The sequence below is a fragment of the Lipomyces doorenjongii genome, assembly GCF_038497915.1.
Source record: "Lipomyces doorenjongii strain NRRL Y-27504 unplaced genomic scaffold V1508scaffold_14, whole genome shotgun sequence".
NCBI classification, from domain to species: Eukaryota; Fungi; Ascomycota; class Lipomycetes; order Lipomycetales; family Lipomycetaceae; genus Lipomyces; species Lipomyces doorenjongii.
This window is the reverse complement of record NW_027118081.1, coordinates 38,300-57,399: the sequence shown is the minus strand read 5'-3', so window position 1 is coordinate 57,399 and position 19,100 is coordinate 38,300. Positions and strand designations below refer to the sequence as shown.

The 19,100-nt window shown below is 44.8% G+C and overlaps 9 protein-coding genes across 9 annotated transcripts; 3 read left to right on the top strand and 6 right to left on the bottom strand.

Moving 5' to 3' along the window:
• Positions 1-782: 782 nt before the first annotated feature.
• V1508DRAFT_414010 (cohesin loading factor) lies at positions 783-3,490 on the bottom strand. Its single transcript, XM_066939867.1, has 10 exons — positions 3,172-3,490; positions 2,997-3,104; positions 2,922-2,939; positions 2,748-2,863; positions 2,279-2,693; positions 2,038-2,221; positions 1,836-1,978; positions 1,423-1,781; positions 1,179-1,372; positions 783-1,121 (listed from the first exon to the last, which is right to left on the bottom strand). The coding sequence occupies exons 1-10, from the start codon at positions 3,436-3,438 to the stop codon at positions 1,012-1,014; spliced, it is 1,914 nt and encodes a 637-aa protein (XP_066796880.1). The 5' UTR covers positions 3,439-3,490; the 3' UTR covers positions 783-1,011.
• A 179-nt stretch (positions 3,491-3,669) lies between these two features.
• On the top strand, positions 3,670-5,367 carry V1508DRAFT_367980 (DASH complex subunit Ask1-domain-containing protein). Its single transcript, XM_066937400.1, has 2 exons — positions 3,670-4,071; positions 4,118-5,367. Exons 1-2 carry the CDS (start codon positions 3,700-3,702, stop codon positions 5,192-5,194), a joined length of 1,449 nt encoding a protein of 482 aa, XP_066796879.1. The 5' UTR covers positions 3,670-3,699; the 3' UTR covers positions 5,195-5,367.
• A 787-nt stretch (positions 5,368-6,154) lies between these two features.
• On the bottom strand, positions 6,155-7,927 carry V1508DRAFT_352097 (transport protein Avl9-domain-containing protein; the record flags this gene model as incomplete). Its single annotated transcript, XM_066936844.1, has 7 exons — positions 6,155-6,342; positions 6,401-6,565; positions 6,624-6,744; positions 6,802-7,082; positions 7,138-7,633; positions 7,688-7,787; positions 7,854-7,927. 7 exons carry the CDS (start codon positions 7,925-7,927, stop codon positions 6,155-6,157), a joined length of 1,425 nt encoding a protein of 474 aa, XP_066796878.1.
• A 415-nt stretch (positions 7,928-8,342) lies between these two features.
• Positions 8,343-10,311, bottom strand: V1508DRAFT_414000 (kinase-like domain-containing protein). Its single transcript, XM_066939866.1, has 7 exons — positions 10,101-10,311; positions 10,013-10,051; positions 9,908-9,955; positions 9,481-9,844; positions 9,156-9,422; positions 8,883-9,108; positions 8,343-8,825 (listed from the first exon to the last, which is right to left on the bottom strand). Exons 1-7 carry the CDS (start codon positions 10,115-10,117, stop codon positions 8,731-8,733), a joined length of 1,056 nt encoding a protein of 351 aa, XP_066796877.1. The 5' UTR covers positions 10,118-10,311; the 3' UTR covers positions 8,343-8,730.
• A 1,373-nt stretch (positions 10,312-11,684) lies between these two features.
• Positions 11,685-13,973, top strand: V1508DRAFT_352119 (uncharacterized protein; the record flags this gene model as incomplete). The annotated part of the gene is made up of 5 exons (XM_066936846.1): positions 11,685-11,837; positions 11,909-12,046; positions 12,107-12,467; positions 12,518-13,670; positions 13,727-13,973. 5 exons carry the CDS (start codon positions 11,685-11,687, stop codon positions 13,971-13,973), a joined length of 2,052 nt encoding a protein of 683 aa, XP_066796876.1.
• A 10-nt stretch (positions 13,974-13,983) lies between these two features.
• On the bottom strand, positions 13,984-14,759 carry V1508DRAFT_413996 (mitochondrial 54S ribosomal protein bL34m). Its single transcript, XM_066939865.1, has one exon. The coding sequence runs from the start codon at positions 14,554-14,556 to the stop codon at positions 14,188-14,190; it is 369 nt and encodes a 122-aa protein (XP_066796875.1). The 5' UTR covers positions 14,557-14,759; the 3' UTR covers positions 13,984-14,187.
• Positions 14,760-14,913: 154 nt separating this feature from the next.
• Positions 14,914-15,878, top strand: V1508DRAFT_383748 (uncharacterized protein). Its single transcript, XM_066937751.1, has one exon. It carries the CDS (start codon positions 15,110-15,112, stop codon positions 15,614-15,616), a length of 507 nt encoding a protein of 168 aa, XP_066796874.1. The 5' UTR covers positions 14,914-15,109; the 3' UTR covers positions 15,617-15,878.
• V1508DRAFT_53568 (peptidase family M48-domain-containing protein) lies at positions 15,785-17,760 on the bottom strand. The gene is made up of 5 exons (XM_066942954.1): positions 17,505-17,760; positions 17,104-17,442; positions 16,319-17,036; positions 16,192-16,257; positions 15,785-16,135 (listed from the first exon to the last, which is right to left on the bottom strand). The coding sequence occupies exons 1-5, from the start codon at positions 17,529-17,531 to the stop codon at positions 15,954-15,956; spliced, it is 1,332 nt and encodes a 443-aa protein (XP_066796873.1). The 5' UTR covers positions 17,532-17,760; the 3' UTR covers positions 15,785-15,953.
• A 141-nt stretch (positions 17,761-17,901) lies between these two features.
• Positions 17,902-19,066, bottom strand: V1508DRAFT_352026 (WD40-repeat-containing domain protein; the record flags this gene model as incomplete). The annotated part of the gene is made up of 2 exons (XM_066936839.1): positions 17,902-17,992; positions 18,054-19,066. The coding sequence occupies 2 exons, from the start codon at positions 19,064-19,066 to the stop codon at positions 17,902-17,904; spliced, it is 1,104 nt and encodes a 367-aa protein (XP_066796872.1).
• Between the last annotated feature and the right edge of the window lie 34 nt (positions 19,067-19,100).

The window sequence follows — 19,100 nt, the reverse complement described above, 5'->3', positions numbered from 1 at the left end:
GCCAATGATCCAATTGCCGTGCCCAAAAGTCGTAAATTCGTGCCTCTGTTTACTATTCGCCTTATGTAAAAGAATATTCTGCCAAGAATCTCATTTTTTTCATCTTTACCTTTCCTGCTCGGTGTAGGTTTCTTCATTGAGCTAATAATGAGGCATCGCCAATCGTTAGTGTTCTGATCTTGAGTTAGGTTGTCTGAACTTGTTTCAAATCTTGGTCTTGCACTAAAATAGGATTTACATTTGCTCTCATGGCATTGTATAGCATGCGAGCAGCATTTCAGGTGCTGGTTCCTCACTGATATTCTGAGCAGAATCCGGTTTGCATGGTCTTGTGTTACTCATCATACTGGAAGGAAGATGCTGTATAGCGACGTTGCAGCATCCGCACCTAGGCTTGTGTCTTCGATGATGAAGGCAGATTCTGTTTTACAGTCCCATTGTGCAGCGAGCTTCACCACCATGAATATACAATAATTCTGTCTTATCTTCAGATATTCGCTTATTGTCAAAGTCTTTCCCCTTTACTCCTTGAGAGCGCTGTCACATATGCAATTGTTGGTCGTTAGTGAGTGTTGCGGGAGAAAGTTCCGTGGCGACGCACGCGTGACGATTTTATCCATTGCATAATTAGTTAATACATTCCTACTGCAACGTTGGCAATTGATATCGATAAACCATGTAACGCTCCGGGACAAGTAATAGTGGCGGACAAGATGCATGTTTCTTGTATAGACTTGTATATCTTGCAACTAACCATATACGTCTTTAGTTTGATCTTAAGATCTTATAAATGCACTATGTTCTCGCAGTGGTTATTATACTGTTCGACTTTGAAGATCGTCACATTACTCGCATTGCGGTCCGTCAGCAACCGGAATTACTATACACGTAAACTCCTTCCCTGCATTGCATAGGCAATTAACTAGTATGGTACAACCTTAGCAAAGTAGCAAAGTAGCAAACTAATACAGAGCATAATACAACAACTTTTGGATACAATCCAAGTCATCCCTAAAGTGGTGGTGGGGAGTTTAAAAGACTGTCCACTAGACTGTAGATTTGCTTATTAACCGAATACTGCTTTTCGGCCATCAAATCCTTACCACTCAGTCGCAGCATCTCTGAAAACTTTATGTGAGCAAGATATCCAATACACGAGCCATCAACCTTCCACATACCGGCAGCCAAGTTTCCCGAAACCCAGCACCACAAGACGTCTCTCGTTCTCTTCGCGCTTAGGAAGGCGCCCATAGCCGTGCTCTCCTTCTTTTCTTGCTCATTAAATATGGAGGCCCCCAAATGCATAATGATAGTCGTGAACTGTGAGTTTGCTAGGTCTCTAGCCGCCATAAGCAGACCGGAAATGTTGTTCCTATCAGTATCAGCTTCATGACTGCCGCAAGCTATATAATCGCAATATACTGTATATCAATACCAGTCTGTGAACCGTCCACAGCCATGGCAAGAGCCCAGGAAAACTTGATCGCGTTGTTTGGTGAATTGGTAATGAAGGGCTCCAACTGCGAACCCAGTATGGACACTTGCTCAGAGTTACGCATCAGATCGCCACGATATATTATAATCATACTCAATGATGCCATAATCGAGAGTTCAGAATTTTGAGGCAGGATTCTCCGTATTAATTCATATGCCTCTAAAGCACTTGGTAGCTTGCCTGTAGCTTGAAAAAAGAGGCCGCTGATGTATAATATTAATGGATAGAGAGTAGTTACTGTCTTAGCGGGAACAGATTTGACAGCCTCGACCAATGCTTGTAGGCCCTATTGAACTATCAGCTAAATGCGATATCGTAGCGACATCAAAAGACTTCGCACTTCTGATGACCAGTCACCCCTAACAAATCTCTCGAGACAAGTATAGAAGAGAATATAGCATTTCGTGGTAACATAGAAGTCTACTCTATCTGCGGCCTGTGTAATCGTCATCAACGGTGCCTCAGGACTGTCGTCGCCAGCAACTAAATTTCTTGTCAACCCTGCAATAATACCCAATTATATGAATATGAAAGTGGCCCACTTTCTGTAGCAATCACTCGTAATCCTTCTGAGAAGTATTTACTTGATTTCCTCTTGTCCCAAGAACTGTGTACAGAGACAATTCCGGAAATTAAATAGGACATAACGTAAACCTCCGACTGTGACCACCACTTAAATTTCAAGGGAAGATATGAGTTTCCATCAGTTCCCGGTGGTAAAAAGAGCTGTTTCCAAATCAGTAAGCAAGCGCACCGACGAGTATTACTGAGACAAGCACGTACGAAGAAAGTCCCATCGTCATTCCAGGCAGTCCACCGCCCTGACTGATCCTGAACTTGTCCATCCAAGCATTCATGTACAGCTTTTAATTTCGCCTCCGAATTCGCAACATCTCCGAGCAAAATTGTGGCTAGTGTCTCCAGTATGACACGCATTACTACAAGCTGTGGGATATATTGTCGGGAATAATCAGTCTCGCACTGTGCAGCTCGACTAAGATAATCCCCCGCTTGAGATGGATTGTTTTGACGAAGAGCTACGAGAGCAGATGTAAGAAATGCCAAATACCGAATCTCATTAGAAGAGCACGAATAGAGTGACCTAAGTGTGGCAATTACGCTCGTGTATTCGTAGGCAGCGAAGTGTAAACTGACGGAAAGATATTGGAAAGTATAGGACCAAGACGCAATTTGCATCCTATCGTGAGTATTAGTAATAGTAACGTAGAGCCTGAATCAATATTATACTCACGTATCAGATTCTCGCAGACAAGATTTCAGCAGTTTTTGCGCAGCCTTCAAATTTTTGGTTGCCAACATCCGTATCGACAGGTGGAGCATCGAAAACTTGAGGTCATGCAAATTGTTCTAGCCTCCTGTTAGTAAAGCATGGACATGGATTGATAGGAAGTCCGCAGAGTCGTACCCTCGCCGCTAACGCAATCTAGCATGTACACATTAGAAATGGTCATTGCCATCGATTCGCAGATAACAAACTTACTGCTTTGTTAAGAACTTCCTCAGCTTCATCAAACTCCTTTGTCTCGGTAAATAGCGCCTCGCAGTACCACAACGCCGCAATACATTCGACGTACGGCTGTATGCGTTCCTATAATCACCCATCTAGTTATCTATCTCTTATACAATCGACAGAATTTTGCCAAATCGCTGCTTACCTTCAAGACAGCCTCCAGACACCGCGCGCCGGTTGCAATTAATTTATAGTACGTCATAACATCCTCCATAGACTTCAGCTTCGTACTCCTCCGATGCGCTTTGTCAAAATATTCTTGAGCAGCTGGAAACATTACGAGGTGAATGGTCGAGTACGCCGGAATCGGCATTGCCGGCCCGTTTGGTTGTGACGGTAGGTTTTCCATGGTGTACGCATACTGGTCCTGCATCTGCCGGCATTGCTGAGTGTCAACTTGAGGATCCGCCATAGAGCAGCCGCCGTAGATATTTACTAGTGATTGCGTCTGCGTTTCAAATGGGTGAATCTTTGCGACAACGAGCAACGCGTTCGGACCTCTGTGGTCACGGAGACCCTAACCCGACACATCCAATGCACAAAACAACTAGATACGTACGCCGCATCTACACATGTGCGACATTACGCGACGCGTTGATATTATGCCGTTGCCATTCACTACGCGTAAACTCTCTCAGAGCCACGACAAGAGAGCTAGTAGCTGCCAGCCAGCATGACAACAAACACGAAGAGCAGAGCAACAATGTCTACATCTGAACCTCGAACTGCAAATCCTGCTCCGCGGCCATCAATAGCATATACCCGCGCGTCCATGATTGGACTTCCGTCGCAAGTGCCAACAAATACGGCAACCGCTGCGACTCTTCGTGCACCGCCATCCGGTCCGTCAACAGCTGCCGTCGCCGCCATGTCGGTGCCACGGTCGTTGACCGAGGAGTTGGAGAAGATTGAACAGTCGATCACATTGACCTTACAAGAGATTGATCAGAATTTCAGTACATCGCATCGTATTATTACAAGCTCTATTCTGCCTATCGTCGAAGAATACGCGTTGCAATCTCAAGCCGTGTGGCAGTCGTCAAAGGTACGGTCCAAACAGCACTATGCAAAATAATACTGACGCGTTACAGTTCTGGAAGGAATTTTTTGAATCAAGTGCGAATGTCTCGCTTTCAGGCTACGAAGAACTCAACACTGAAGAAACCGCGAACGAAATCGAACAAAGCCGGGCCACTGAATATTCTGCCACCCTGGATTACGACTACAGCCACGCTGACATACAAACACCCCGTGAGGTAACAAAATCCGTGCGGGAGTCCCAGCAAGTCGACACTAGCATTGGAGTTACCGATGATATGGACGATTCATCGTTTGTTACATATGTCAACAATAAGTATACTAAGGTGAAGTCAAACCCTGAAGAACCGCGCCGGCAAGGATATTCAAAGTACAAGTATGAAGACGGTGAAGACCAAGACCTTGAGACTGAGCGGAGTATCGCAGGCACGGCAAAGTTTATGAAGTCACTAAATCTCGATGATCAATCGACTCCGCGAGTTGTGTTAGGGAATCGGTCGGATATTTTGAACGGTATCGGTGAGCGAGAAACGACGAGGACACAACCGCATACAATGCAATGGGCCGATATGGTCTCTCCATTTGAAGAAATGAGAAGTGAACTTAAAACACGACATACCGGTTCATTCGAGACATCGAATTTTATTTCCTTACCGAAGGACTTGCACAATGACTACGACCAAGAGGATCAAACACCAGAGCTTCCTCAGCCAAACACGCAGATTCAATCGTCAGGCTTTACAGAAGTGCGGACCCCAGGACGACCACATGTGTACCGACAACCAGAGAACTCCACAATCGATGAGGAGAGCGCGTCTGTTCTGCGAACTCCAGAGTCATCCCCGTTTTCGCCATTTGTAGGGCCCAACCGACCACGGTCATATGGCGGACAGCAGAGCGTGCTATTACACAGAGTCCTGGATAAGAAATGGGGCATCCAGGTCACTCCGAACAGGCCATCTTCTTCAAAACGGTCACAACTTCCCAGATATGGCCGAACAGCAAGCGAAATGGCCACCCCGAGGAATGCGCATACAAGTTACGCGGCAAGATTCTCCTCTTCGCCCCTAGATTCTCCACCGGTGCCACATATTAACTCGAATATTTTCTCGTCACCAGAGCGTAGCTAATTCTTTGGTTTGCAGTAGTATTGAATTTTGGTAGCGCTTGTAGAATGTAGTCCAGGGAAGACATATATTTTGGGAGATTGTACTAGTAGGAAGTTGATTAATTGGGATGCCAAAGTTATATTATGCCCGACCAATATGCAAATAGCATCGTTATAACCTAACAATTATTTTTAGAACACGTATGAAGACCATAATCCGCAGCCATCTGTCGTTCTAACGCTGTAATGGTGTTCAAAGAAGAATCAGCAGTTATACTCATCTACCTCATCGTTCCTCATCAGGTTTCCAAGGATTTATCACCTCCGACGTGATCGGAACATAACTATCAGACCCGTACATATCATCGTCATCTTCATCCTCCACCGACTCTGGCTTCATCGTCTCGGGTGCTTGAGCACCTCCATGTGGCGGGCCAACAACGTCTAATTTGCTCAAACCAGATGACGGCTGCTCTTGTGCAGAATCAGGTGACGGTGATAACTTTCGTGAGCTCGACTTGTGGCTTCCAAATGCCTGCCGCCGTTTATCTGATGCCCAACGACTCCAACTGGACAAGTACGAAGGGTCAGACGTGACGGTAATATGCTGTGTTCGTTTTGAACTTGCCGACGTCGATGAGGACTCCGACGTCTGCGACGATGGCGATCCAGAACTTGGCTTTTCGGTTTTCTGAGTAGTAGGTGACGACGAAGATTGTGATGCCTGAACTTGCCGTTGGGTCTCACGTCGTATCCGCTCTTTCTCTCGCATGCTCTCAATCTCAGCCCAAAAACTTCCCAACGCACTGGACACTTTTGCCGATCCTGTCGTGAACGTCTTCGCAATTGCTTCTCGCGCCGGGGCTAAATTTTGCATCTGCCTGTTCTCAATCGTCAGATCGTCCATATCATAAAACAACCCACTCCGTACAACAAAGACATAATATTACACAAACATAAAAGAGCAGGGGACAATGACTAATTAAGCTAGAACGCACTGTGCGACTTTGCGCTGGACATCTTCCAATGAGATGCCTCCGCTTGAAAGATGCCGTGGCTCGACGACATCGAATAGCTCTTCGTCGGTGAATTGTTGGAAAATTCGGAAGTTGTTTGTTGTTTTCCATTTTTCGATCCAATCTAAATTGAAATCAACAGCTGGGTTGCCGTCTATTAATATATTAGTATGAACAAAAATGATATGGAAATGCAATAGCAAATATCATACCTATCTCTGGGAGTAAAGCTTCCGGAGGTGGAGGACCACAGTACTTCGTCAAAAACGCGTCATACTTAACAGACGCCAATAGTGCCATAAGATAATCTTCAAATTGCCACCGAATGTAATCTTCGCTTCCAGCAAACCCAGCCGATTCCAAACGCCCCGTGTCCTCTGTTGGATACGCGTTAGAGTCGAAACAGCTGTATATGACAAACGCCGTGCACGTTACCGTCTGACCATGTTTCACTGACAGCATGGAATATTGAGTCAATCCATTTCCGATCGTATGATGTTAGAAGCAAAGGGGCTTCAAAGTCGGGGTTTAAAATCTCAACCGTATTGAGGTCGACCTAAAGTTCTGTAAGTCAATATTCTAGTCAAAACTCAAGTAACCACAGAAAACTTACGTTCACTATGATATCCGCGAATTTATGCTTCTGGGATAATAGTAACGAGTTTGTACTTCCAATAAGATAAAACTTCGTTTCTTCCCCAGTTAGCGCTTCAAGTTGTTGGAGTGGAGTGTATGGATTAAACATGCCACCTTTGCCGAAGACCTGGAGTGGCAAACCCATGAACGCCAGAAGTGACGCACGGTCACTGCTTCTAAGGCTGGTAGATTTCTTTAAACTATATTCGTAAGAATCGAGGATAGGAGACGCGGAATCTTCGAGGTGCTCGATGAGACCTGCGGCTTTATTAGTCTCTCCAATTCTCAACTAAATATTGTCGAGAGTGCTTACCAGGGATCAGCGATACTAGGGAGAATTGACTGGAGCACAGCAATTCGGTATTTGATCCGAAAAATAATATCCTTGGCTCTAATATCAATGCCTTGAATAACACGAGAGTCTTCCACTTGAATCTATAGACCAATTCTCTCAATGTCATGCCATTGTATAAATCAACCTCTCCAATTCCGTGCTGAAACAATTGAACAAGATTCTCGTATAAATTGTTGATAATCGTCCGGTCCTCAAAGTTGCCTTGCAGGAAGTACGCGCGTGTAACTACTGCCAGCTTCTCGCGAATAGGGCCAAATATCGGCTTTCGCGCGACGACAACAACGGATTTCTGAACGGTAGATCGCGTTACGTCAGCGGATTTGTAGAGAAGCTCGGTGGTCCGTATTTGCCTGTTACACGAGATGCCAAAGTAAGTTGTCGGCCGCATGCCTTTCTCGGTCTCGGCCTCATCTGGCTCATAGAAGAGGGTGAAATATGAATAGTCCTCTTCGTGCTAGTCAATTTCTATCAGCATTACAGTCTCGTACCAAAGAAAGGATTTACTGACGGAGTGGCTTCCGTCCGGAAGACTTTGAAAAGGCAAGTTAGCCCAACGCGTGGATAGATCTTTCCCATTCTCGTCTATCCAGTACTCGACCTCGGGTCCACTGTTGCGCGGGATCAGTTAGTTACACACATCAAAACTTTGCATAAGTTCCAAACCAATCACTTACCGTGTATGATGGAACCCGACGACGCATACCCCAACGATAAGACCTTCGGCTGGTGGATCTACTTCACTGATCATTTTCTGATCATTCTAACAATGAGAACACCGGTTAACTATTGCCGATATTTGCAATTACACAACGGCAACAAAAATCCCAGGAGTAATGGACAATTGAAGGTAATAAACGGTCAGGATTCACGAGTGAGACCGTGGATCTTCGCAGGCATCAGTGTGTAGATTCCGTTACCCTGAGAGCCCCTGGGTCTGGAGTCGACGCGTGTGTGTGTTTGGTTGGCGATCCCTAACTACACTCCTGCAACCGCTTCCTGCAAGGCCGGCAATTTATTCACCGGTAGAATATATATCAGTGACCAGTTTTTGCGGTCGGTTCCATATTCGGCAAAGTAGTTATATAACGAGTATTCTGCATTTAATTCTGTTATACCAAATTGAGAATTATACTTTGTCAGAGCAATGCTGCTTGAAAGGCTAAGGGTTTATTGTCGTGCCATGCCAACTGCAAGCAGATCGGGGCAGTTAACTTTAAATATTCAGAAATATTCTACATACATTCAACACAGATTGTAAAGCTAATAACAATAACTACATTAAGTAAACAAACTATAACTTTAACACAGAGACCAACTGATCCAAAAAGGGCTTTATGACATGGATATCCACGACAATTGGTCACCAAGCAAGCAGCAAGGACATTAAACAATTACACCAAAAATATCGTATACAATATCAAGGTTCAGGCGAAATAGAATACACATTCAAATTATCAGTAGCAGGGTTGAGCTGCCCGACTTTCCGTGACGTAGCATTGAGAACTTCCGGCTATTTCTTTTCTTTCATTCCCTCGGCTCCCCCGGCCCTCTTTAATCCGGTGAAACTACTCCTCCATCTATATTGTGAAAATCTAATATCTCAGAATACATCATCACCTTCCAGGAATCAACTGGAAGATCAGCATCTAGCACTCAATTAGCAACTGCAATCACTGGCATCAATAAAATTAGCATTTGTATACCATTGAACGACCAATCAAACTTCTCCTCTGAAACAGGTTCATCAGACGGATCGTGGTATGGCGCTAGATACTCATGCGCAAGCGCCTCTGCAGCAGTAATCCTCTTGCGCGGGTCAAATACTAGCATCTTCTCTAGTAGGTCAATCGCCAGAGGATCGGCGCCTCTAAATTTTTGGGAGAGTGGTATTCTCTGTCTCTTTGGAAGCGATTTCACAAACCGCAATGTCTACATGTCGTCAAAAAATTGCGTTAAAAAATTAACAAGAGACTCACATTCTCGCTGCAAATCGTGTGGATAACGTCGTCAGGTGGAGTTCCCAAGAGTTCAGTGATAATCGAAAACTGATTCACATGGTCCTTTCCCGGAAACAATGGCTTTCCGTCCAACATTTCAGCAAAGATACATCCTGCACTCCATATGTCAACCTCGACGTCGTACTTTTGCCAAGTGAGCATGATCTCTGGTGCCCGATAATATCGCGTTGAGACATATCCTGTCATTTGCGGATCCTGAATGCGAGCCAAGCCAAAGTCGCAAATCTATTGTGCCGAAACTCATCAGCAAATGCTCACAAATCTGAAACTCGAGGAGGATTACCTTCAAATCACAATTCTCGTTCACAAGAATATTGCTCGGCTTTAAGTCACGATGAATAACGCCAGCGGAGTGAACATATTTTAAACCACGCAATATTTGGTACAAGAAATATTGTATAAACTGCTTTTCAAGTGGTCGCGAGGTGAGCAATCGATGAAGGTCTGTGCCTAACAATTCCGTGACAAAGTAGATATCCTCGAGCGGAGAAATAAAGATGTCGCTTAGGGAAATCACGTTCTCGTGACGAAGATGCTTTAACAGCTTCAGTTCTCTATATGTTCGCTTAGACAAAACTGGTGTACTAAACGGCTTCATGATCTTTTTAATGGCGACTGCCTGTCCGGTGAGCTGGTCTCGAGCGGAGCTGGATAGATGTCAAATGAATGAACGATTGACAGCTGGTGTAACGCAGCCATAATTCACATACCACACCAAACCGAACGCACCCATTCCAACCGGGTTCAGATCGGCATATCTAAGTGACTACTGTCAGTACCAATCTCAATTGCGGAAAGAGATGTAAAAGTCGTACCTGCTGGTGATCTCGAAGGACGTGCCGAAAATCTGGGTTCTGGCTTATGGTCAGCAAGGATGCAGCTAAGATAACATCACGCACATACCTGATGAAATCTGCCATTGGCGTTAGCAGACCACTAAAGAGCACTGACGACGGTTGCTGAGCAGACAGATACTGTGGTGATGGATGGGACAGAGCGACCGTCGAAACGTGTGGAATGGATGAGTGGGGAATATGTTTTCTTTGTGAGCGGTAAGTTGCGGACAGTGATGGCAGCCAGAAGCTCGATAAAGAAGTGTGCGCTAAGCTGCATCGGTCCGATCTGTGCCCATGACGTAGCCTTAACTTTCGCTAAACCTACCTTTCTCGCTCAACCATGAGCCGCAGACCGGCAACAACGAACATACATTAGTCTACCTTGTCCGAACAACTTGGAATTTCCAATGGTTTCGGTTGTGCGAGCTTACTCTTGAATTTGGAATCCCGAGTCCTGGTGTCGTATTTACTAGGAAGGTCATGTAGGATTCAGGTTGCCCACTTATACATAGACCCATCAATATTCTTTCATTGAGAAATGAATGGAATCCAAAAAAAAAAAAATGTAATTGCAGCACCTACGATTCCAGCGTGGTCTCCCACCGCAGTACTAAGTAGGCCCAAAGAAGCTTAACTAATGTTGATCGGACGGGGAACTGTGCTTTCTTCTTGGTGTGGCCGCAACTGATCATACCTCCAAAGTCGGTCGCTGTTAAAGGTCATTAACACTGGGGACGCTGGGTTACTTTGTTCATTTGTTTTTCAGCCCATAATGTATATAGTTACTAATACATCGGCTTTTTCAATCAAAAAAAAAGCAGTGTCGAATCGGGCGTTAATATGCGCGGTTTAGTTGTTACGCATATTCATGTGTGGAAATTACGGGAAGGTACGACACCAATGTCACTACGGTCAAGTACAGTTAGTTATTTAACCTTTCGACTACTCAATAAGTAAAAATTGACTGTCATATAAATGTATTCTTCATTTACCATTGACTTTATCGTCTGCGCAACGGTGTTTGTACTCTAGCCACATTCTTGGTGCTAAATCGAGTGCCCGTAGTCGCACGTCGGCCAGTATTCTATATCTATGCAGATCTAGAGACACTGAATGCATTGCTAAATATATTATCGACACACCTTTTTGTTAGGAAGTTGGTGTTGAACCTTAGAAAGCAATACTGGACGCTTGATTCCGCGCCCTTGTCAGCAAAACAAGTAACTCTTCGAATATCGCATTCTCATACATAATGACGCCAATTATTGATATCTTCGATTTGATCAATAATGATCATTAATACTTCCTCATACATAGTTTGATCGTACCCAAAGTTGGACAGCCCCGTAACTCTCCTTAACAGATATTATCATGCAGAGCCTGAATTGTGCAGTTTGGCACCCGAAGATTCTTATACTCTTTTCAGCTAGCCAATATACACTTCAACTAATCGCTTCTATGAATGGTACTCAATAAAGTATGGCCGGCGTGCCCATCGCAGAGACGGCTGTAGATCGAACCCCAACTTAAGGAGTTAGAGTATGACCCTCTCGCGGAACTTGAACAACGCGTAACCATCGCAAGATAGACCAACTTTCTCGCGCCACTGCTTTCCTCTCAACGGGAATTTGTAGCATGTAATAGTTGTGCAATGTCGTGGTCACAGGAAGTCGTTCAATCTGTACTGCAGTATCTACAGCTTGGCACGTTCCCGGACGAGGTCGATGCCAATCTATCAGTTACCGAGGTAGACAGCATATCAAGTGTCGCTAGGGCGTTAGATGACGCAATTGCCCAGATCAAGGTATTATTATGTCTTCATAATAAATTGACATTATTGGCATTTATATGGGAATAAAATTGATTGTTGTACAGGAAAGAATCGAAAAGATATGTTCTCAGAATTCAGGAGAGCTTGACACCTATTTGAATCAGTCAAGGACACTATTCGACGGCATTGCGCTCTCAGAGAAGCAAGTCGAGGAACTAAATCGATTATCGAAAGAGCATGACGTACGAGTTGCATCTTGAATAACGCTTCGTCCTGCTTCCATTTACTAACGCTGACGGTAGAATGCCGACGAAGCCATCTACAGCCTGATCGACGAATGCGACACTCTAACATTATCCTACAGTCGTAATCAGAGCTACGTCGAAGCGCTTAATCAGATTTGGCTTATTAAGGCTACATTAATTGAGCTGCGATCTTGTTTCCAGTCTGGACGCCTCGTGCAGTGCGTGCCGCTGTTGAAGTCTGCCGAGGCTAAGATTACCGGCTTTCCAGAGTGGGAGCGGATTACTCTACTGAGCACACTAAAAGAAGAAGTAAACAGTCTAAATGCGAGAGTGTTTCACAGTCTAGACTCCTTGTGGAACGAATTTGTTCAATTTCAAATTGACGGAACAGAAGTGTTAGTTCGTAAGACAGTGGAAGGTATGATCGAGGGCGTCTTGACTATGGAATTTTACTAATTTCCACGAAAGCTGAGGGCTTTAGAGTATCTCTAGAGGATATATCTGAGGCTTTGAAACGATTTGATTTTCTGGGAAAAGTAAAGGCATTGAACAGCAAACTAAAGGAGCTTATAGTTGTTCGCATCCTCAACACGGAAGACCCAGTGATCGTCAAAGTCTCATACGAAGACAGTAGGAGCTCACTGAAAATTTTACCATACTTGGACGCCAATTCATACACATTTGATAAGCTCATTGACAATCTCTCGAAATTTATCCAATTTATTAACACAACACTTCCCCAGTCAATATCGCATTCTCTCGCTGTTGATTTGTCCGCAGTGATAACCGTACAATTAATTGACGTTACTTTGCAGCAATCTGTTCCGCTTTCGCTATCCGATTTTCCGAAGTTCGAGACGGTCTTGCGACAGGTCAAGGAATTCGATCGTTTCTTGAAGAAAGAGAAATGGACTACATCAGAGGAGCTTACAGACTGGGTTAGTCGAGTGCCCAGCGTGTGGTACAAGAAGAAATGCGACTCGATACTTACTCTCGCTCGACAGATTGTATCTGAGGCAATAAACAGCGAACGCAAAATTGTGGAGAAAAGAGGTACCATTGTGTCTGCAGCCGCTTTAGCTGATGCCTCAAGTAAAAGAGATACAAGGAGAAGTTTTGAATATGAAGAGAAGCAAAGAAGTAGCGATGAATATGACTGGAATGAGGAATGGGATGATGACGATAACGATGCCAATCGCGCACTTGCACTAGAATCCAGTCCGCCAGATGCTACAGATGTGACTGGGGATGTAGCTGCTGATGAGGATGACGGTTGGGGATTTGATGAATCTTTAGATCTAGGAGAAAATGATGATGAGATGTCAGGAGGAGCCGGAAGCGACCCCGATGATTGGAATTGGGGCGATGAAGATGAAGTTGATCAACCGAAGCGTGTGCAGCCGGTGCAGCCATTTACCCAGGTCAATGCTGCGAAGAAGCCTAAGGCCCTGATTGCCCGAAGTGCCCCATCAAGAGGAGCCAGTCTACGAAAGGATTCTACTAAGAGTCCGAGTCTGACTGTATCAGACCTTAATGAGACTTACGTAGTTACGGCAATTCCACAGAAGATACTAGATTTAATACAGACACTTTTGAATGACGCGAATGATTTGGCTACGAAGTAAGTACTGAACCTAAGTCTGTTTTGCACAATATGTCATGCTAATTGACTAATAGGTACAAAACGTCGTCTATTGCACCAGCTAGCAAGAATTTGCGGTCCCTAGTTAGCTACTTGCTTGGAGCATTTCGGGCACTCGCTCCTCTCCATTATGGCGATTCATTTGACTCGAACTTGTTTTTGTCGAACGATTGTCTATATTTGTCGGAACAAGTCAGTGCCATGAAAGATCTCGGAGCAGATGCATATTTGCTGATGGAAATGGCTAATCAGTACGCCTCCCAGCAAGAGGCATTCTTTTGAGCAGACTGAGGAGAATGGTCTTCTATGGGACCATTGACGATAAGTAGTCTTGTCGAGACTGTATATGTAGTTTACGAGATACGCAAGGTTATGAACAATGGACTGTATTATACACCATCGCAAGGTTGGACTCGAAATCTATGGACGATTTAATCATTTTATGTACACAACAACTCCTTAGATTTTCCACCATCGATGGCAGAAAACTACTTCCTTAATGCGATAAGTACCAGCGTCCTTTCTCCTTTCTTCTCATTAATATCCTACGTCCGTTCTTTGTTTTTAGTCGTGCACGGAATCCGTAATGGCGTTTTCTCTTAACTGTACTAGGTTGATAAGTGTTCCCTCGCGCCTTCCATCGCCGCTGGCCGAATTGTGGGAATACTGCGGAGCCCATTGGCGGTAAAATAGATGGAAACGATAATAGAGATGACGCCGCCGTGCTTGGGACAGAAGTCGACGGACTGGATTCTCGAGAACTGGCCAAGAGCATGCGACTATAGCTGGGGAGTAACGAGGACCGCGAATGTTGTAAAGTGTTTGAGGTAAATAGCAACGACATGCATCTGAAGAATGTTATCATGAGCAACTGCAACACAAGAATATCTCGTACAAAACCCCATTACCTTCGCGATGATGGACAGTATGACCCGTGGAATAACCGGGAAACCCGTGTTCCTGACTGCATATTGAATACTTAAATAGACTATCCTCTTTCCGATTAATCAAACAAGGAATATCCCCAATGCTGAACTATATCGTGTGACTAAATGAGCGCCGAAATATCGACAACGAAAAATCTCGCGAACAGTACAAGCCAGCCAAGTGGAAACTCAATTTCCGACCATTACCCTACGTGACACCAGACCCTTGGCTCTGAGTACACTTGTTCCCAACGTAAACTTGGGACAGTACTCCTAGAAATTTTTGAGGGGAATATCTTGCAACTTTTTCCTATTGTTCCAAGACCTCTACCTATCAGTCCTGATATAGTACCCGTTGGCGAAACAGTTAGGTGTTCATTTTAGTTGGTTTAGACTGCTCATACTCGTCGCTTCAGGCGCTTGTTGATCTTTGGCATCATTTTCATTATCGTCGCCAAGTGACGATTCACAACGCTTTTGACCCACCGCAAGATGTCGACAATAACACGTCGCGAGACCTCGGGTGTCACCCTTATTCACGTCACTTCACTTCACAAGATTTCCAATACAGAGGCCGAGGAGCTCCTTTCCTCATTCCTCGACAATCTCGAGCAGCAGAAAACTGTCCCAGATGCCAACGCATCTGCTACGCCAGCGTATTCCCCGGCAAATAGTGCTATCGGTAGTGTTGCGTCGCTCAGTAATGCTGTTGCTCAACAGCTAAACCGGATACGTCGAGACTTGCTTGGATTACCGCCGTTGTTGAGGAAACGAAAGGCGGATGCGTTGGAGCAGGATACGTCCGCAGTTGACGTCGAGATGACGGATGCTGGTGCTGATGCTGATGTTGTACCTACGCAGCCTGAGGCTGGCAACTCTATTGTGTCGGACTCTATAGATAAGAAGGAGCGGAAACGTTTGAAGAAAGAACGGAGAAAAGAGGAGAGGAGACAGAAGGAGATGGCTAGTGGCAATCGCGAGGTCTCGCCAATGAACTAATGGAGGGTATTGCATAGGGACAGGTAAATCTCTGTTTATAATATGTACTGTGTATATAGCGAGTTCATTAATGGGCGTATGTGCATTCTATTTGTGTTTGTAATATGATATTGTGGGTTTAGAAAAGTTGGGATTGTCTTGTGAACGTTACGTGCTGTGTACTGTATATTTATTGTTCCATGTGTTGACATTATGGATAATATGAGTTCTATATATACATTGTGCCATTGGCGTAACACAAACTATATAATCATGGCATATGACATTAGGCTGATCTCTACGAAAGTGGTAGCTTACCCTTGATAATCGCAATCAACTACAAGCATGAACATACACTCTATTCTTCCTTCTTTTCGTTCTTCCATTTCATAGCTCGTAATCTCTCCGGCAAAATTGGATGAGAGTAGTGGTAGCTACTGTAGAGCCAGTCAGCATCCATGGTGCTCAAGTTCTGAATATGCAGCTTAATAAGAGCTTGAGAAAGTTCCCTTGCGTAGTTAAGCTTAACAGCAAAGGCATCTATTGTTTGTCAACCTTTCCATTACGACAACTTTAGTAACTAATTTAAGACATACCAGCTTCATATTCATGTTTGCGACTCAGCAAGCTCAATGCAAATGCGAGAACGCTATTAAGTGGTTCTGCATGTAAGTTAGTAAATAATGCGCATGCTAAAGATATTTCTAATCAAGAAACGCATACCAAGTATATCACTGAAGAGAATAAATCCAATCATAACTGGTTTCTGACGTCCGAACCCGAATGACTGGTACAGGGACATGTTGTTGATGAAAACAGAGAACAAAACAAAAATAGTGAACAAGTGAATTTGCTGGATAATAAGCATTTTTGTAGTGTGAGACAGAGCCCAATGCCCCAATTCGTGAGCCAGGACAGCAACGACTTCGTCGGCTTCAAACTTGGCAATCAATGTATCGTAAATAACAATATGTTTCTTCCATGGTAATCCATAAAAGTAGGCATTGCTGTGAGCACTGCGTTTAGATCCGTCGATGACGAAGAGATCCTTCAAGGGAAATTTCAGCTGAACAGCAAGCTTCTCGACCTCGGTTTTGATCTTGCCTTCCTCCATGGGCGTGACTTTGTTGAACAACGGCTGGATCAATATCGGATAAACGACGATCGCGACAATTTGGAATACAAGAGTAAAGAGCCATAGGTAGTAGAAAAACTGACCACCAAAGTAGATAATGATCTTCAAGAACGCAGAAAGAAGGGGTCCACCGATGACGACGGTCAATAGTTGGGTCTTGATGAAATCCGTAATAAACAAAGAAGGCGTCTGCTTGTTAAAGCCAAATTTCTCTTCCAAAACGAATGTAGAATAGATCGAGAGTGGAAGAGTTAGAAGGGTCGATACAAAATTATAACCCAGGAAGAAAACAACGGATTGACTGATCTAAATATCATAAAGGTGTCAGTCGCATCGGTGCTGGTACACACACGAGATCATCCAATCTTCTTACCTCTCCAGTAAATCTAGCGGGAGCCCATAGCTTCAGAACAGTTCCCGCAATTCCCCAGAATTTTGGTAAAGCATCAAAGAAAATAAAAGAGGTGTCTAAAAGAAAGCTATAAAGGCTGCTAAAAAAGCCGAGTTTGGACTTCGCTCGCGAGTATGTCTGTGATTTGATGAAGGTTTCCTGATCGATCGCACCCTCTAGAGCTTTAGGCGGAGACTCGCTCTGAAGAACACGATACTGTCGAAGACTCAAATATGTTTCAAAGAGATAATGAGCTGCTGAGAAGCCGATGATCAGCGACTTCCAGTTGAATCCCGGCTTGTCCAGAGCCTGCGCAAGTGCCTATTCAACAACCAGTTAGAGATCGATGTTACTTTACGACTTATGTAAATTGGCATGTATACCGGTAGAAATCCTAAGATGCCGACCATTCTAGATGATTAATAATGGTTTGATTAACAGAAGCGTATGTAATCACGTACGATCCGAAACCAAATGTTGCTAATGGACCCTTTACCGTGCCACGGGTTTTTGAATTAAGTTTGCTCCTGAGATATGATGATTGATCGAGCCACACATCCAAGTCGCGCAAAGGCGAAATAATAGTTACATGGGACGAGTAGAGAAAACAGCACCACGCATAGCAGCTAGACTGCAACTATAAGTGGTATCTTTAGGACAATAATTACATCCGCATCTTAACGATTTTACATTGCAGCTATGTATTACCACATTGTACCGATATAAAAGTGCGGCATCTGATGTAAAAGTGCATCAATGCCTAACATTATATATTCCTGCCTAGACGTCAAAAATGACAACACGGCCATCGACACCAGTGGAGGAAACGCTATTGACTCTTCCTCCGCTTACAGCATATGGGCGCAATTTACTTAATTCCGTTAGCAGTCAACGAACAGGTTAAATAATATTCATTAAAGTAGTAGACGTACGTGATGGTGTTCTGGTGAATAGTAGGCAAAGACGCATCATCCGCGGAGGCCTGGGGGGTACCCTTTAAGTCCATCTGTCTGAACATGTTCAATGCAGTGTACTCCCGACTGGTAGCGTTCTTTTTCGCCTCATTTGGGTCATCGACGGAGTGATCAAGAACCCATCCGGACTGATCCGAGCCTGTGAAGATTACTGGGTGACAGTCATGACCGGCAGCAATGATCTCATTTTCGGAGAGCCAGACCAGTGACTTGAATGGAAGCAATGTCGTGCTGACATTGACGACGGCAGCAGGTGGCTGCTCTGGTCCAGAAGGATAAACGATTGTGATGGAAGAGTCATGGGTGACTAATGCAAGCGCATTACCCGAAGGAGAGAATGCTGCGTCATGCACCCAGCCGCCGGCCGGGCTCACGAAGTCACCGCAGAGCGTCTGGAAAGGGACACGGTCGCCCCAGATTGTAGGCTCTGGTCTGGCGTCAACGCCTTTGATAAATGTTGAAAACACGCGGGCATGTGAATCAGTACTGCCAGCGGCAAGGAGGACCGAATTCGGGTGCCAGCTGACAGAGAGAACCGTTGAACGAAGCGGCTTCTTGATATGCTTCGAAACCCACCAATCATTCTCCTCTTCAAAGTAGCAGACCGCAATCGCCCTGGCGCCTGATCCAACCGCAAACTTCTTCTCGTCAGGAGACCAGCGCGCGTAAGTGGCGGCACGATTGATACGAAGAAGTACGAGTGTGGGCTTGTATGTACCATCTGGGGATGGCTCCCAAACGAGCGCATTTCGATCTTGCGAACAAGTAACGATTCGGCCAGAGTGAGGCGCAATGTCCACAGAAGTGACGGTCTTGTCATGTCCGGAAAGTGTCGCCTTCAAATTGTACTTCGATCCGGTGTCGTAAATCTCAACGGAGATGTCGCGAGCCAGTGCCAACTGCGAGCGGTCCGCAGAGAAGGAGTGGTCCGAGATTGGCACATGGCCGAGACTGTGAACTTGGTGAGACATCTTACTACACAGGAGCGCAACTCTACTGTCTGTA

Excerpts from the sequence above, each read along its gene's own strand:
- V1508DRAFT_53568 (XM_066942954.1), bottom strand. The coding sequence starts at position 17,531 with ATGGTCGGCATCTTAGGATTTCTACCG. Across the intron at positions 17,037-17,103 it reads CCGCTAGATTTACTGGAGAG|ATCAGTCAATCCGTTGTTTT; the intron begins GTAAGAAGATTG and ends TATGATATTTAG. Across the intron at positions 16,136-16,191 it reads CAAACATGAATATGAAGCTG|ATGCCTTTGCTGTTAAGCTT; the intron begins GTATGTCTTAAA and ends GACAAACAATAG.
- V1508DRAFT_367980 (XM_066937400.1), top strand. The coding sequence starts at position 3,700 with ATGACAACAAACACGAAGAGCAGAGCAACAATGTCTACATCTGAACCT. Across the intron at positions 4,072-4,117 it reads CCGTGTGGCAGTCGTCAAAG|TTCTGGAAGGAATTTTTTGA; the intron begins GTACGGTCCAAA and ends GACGCGTTACAG.
- V1508DRAFT_414000 (XM_066939866.1), bottom strand. Across the intron at positions 9,423-9,480 it reads ACGAGAATTGTGATTTGAAG|ATTTGCGACTTTGGCTTGGC; the intron begins GTAATCCTCCTC and ends TCGGCACAATAG. Across the intron at positions 8,826-8,882 it reads GTTTGATTGGTCGTTCAATG|ATGCTGATCTTCCAGTTGAT; the intron begins GTATACAAATGC and ends ATTGAGTGCTAG.
- V1508DRAFT_413996 (XM_066939865.1), bottom strand. The coding sequence starts at position 14,556 with ATGATAACATTCTTCAGATGCATGTCGTTGCTATTTACCTCAAACACT.
- V1508DRAFT_383748 (XM_066937751.1), top strand. The coding sequence starts at position 15,110 with ATGTCGACAATAACACGTCGCGAGACCTCGGGTGTCACCCTTATTCAC.
- V1508DRAFT_414010 (XM_066939867.1), bottom strand. The coding sequence starts at position 3,438 with ATGGCGGATCCTCAAGTTGACACTCAGCAATGCCGGCAGATGCAGGAC. Across the intron at positions 2,694-2,747 it reads TGTCTGCGAGAATCTGATAC|GATGCAAATTGCGTCTTGGT; the intron begins GTGAGTATAATA and ends TACTCACGATAG. Across the intron at positions 1,979-2,037 it reads ACGAGTGATTGCTACAGAAA|TTGCTGGCGACGACAGTCCT; the intron begins GTGGGCCACTTT and ends CAAGAAATTTAG.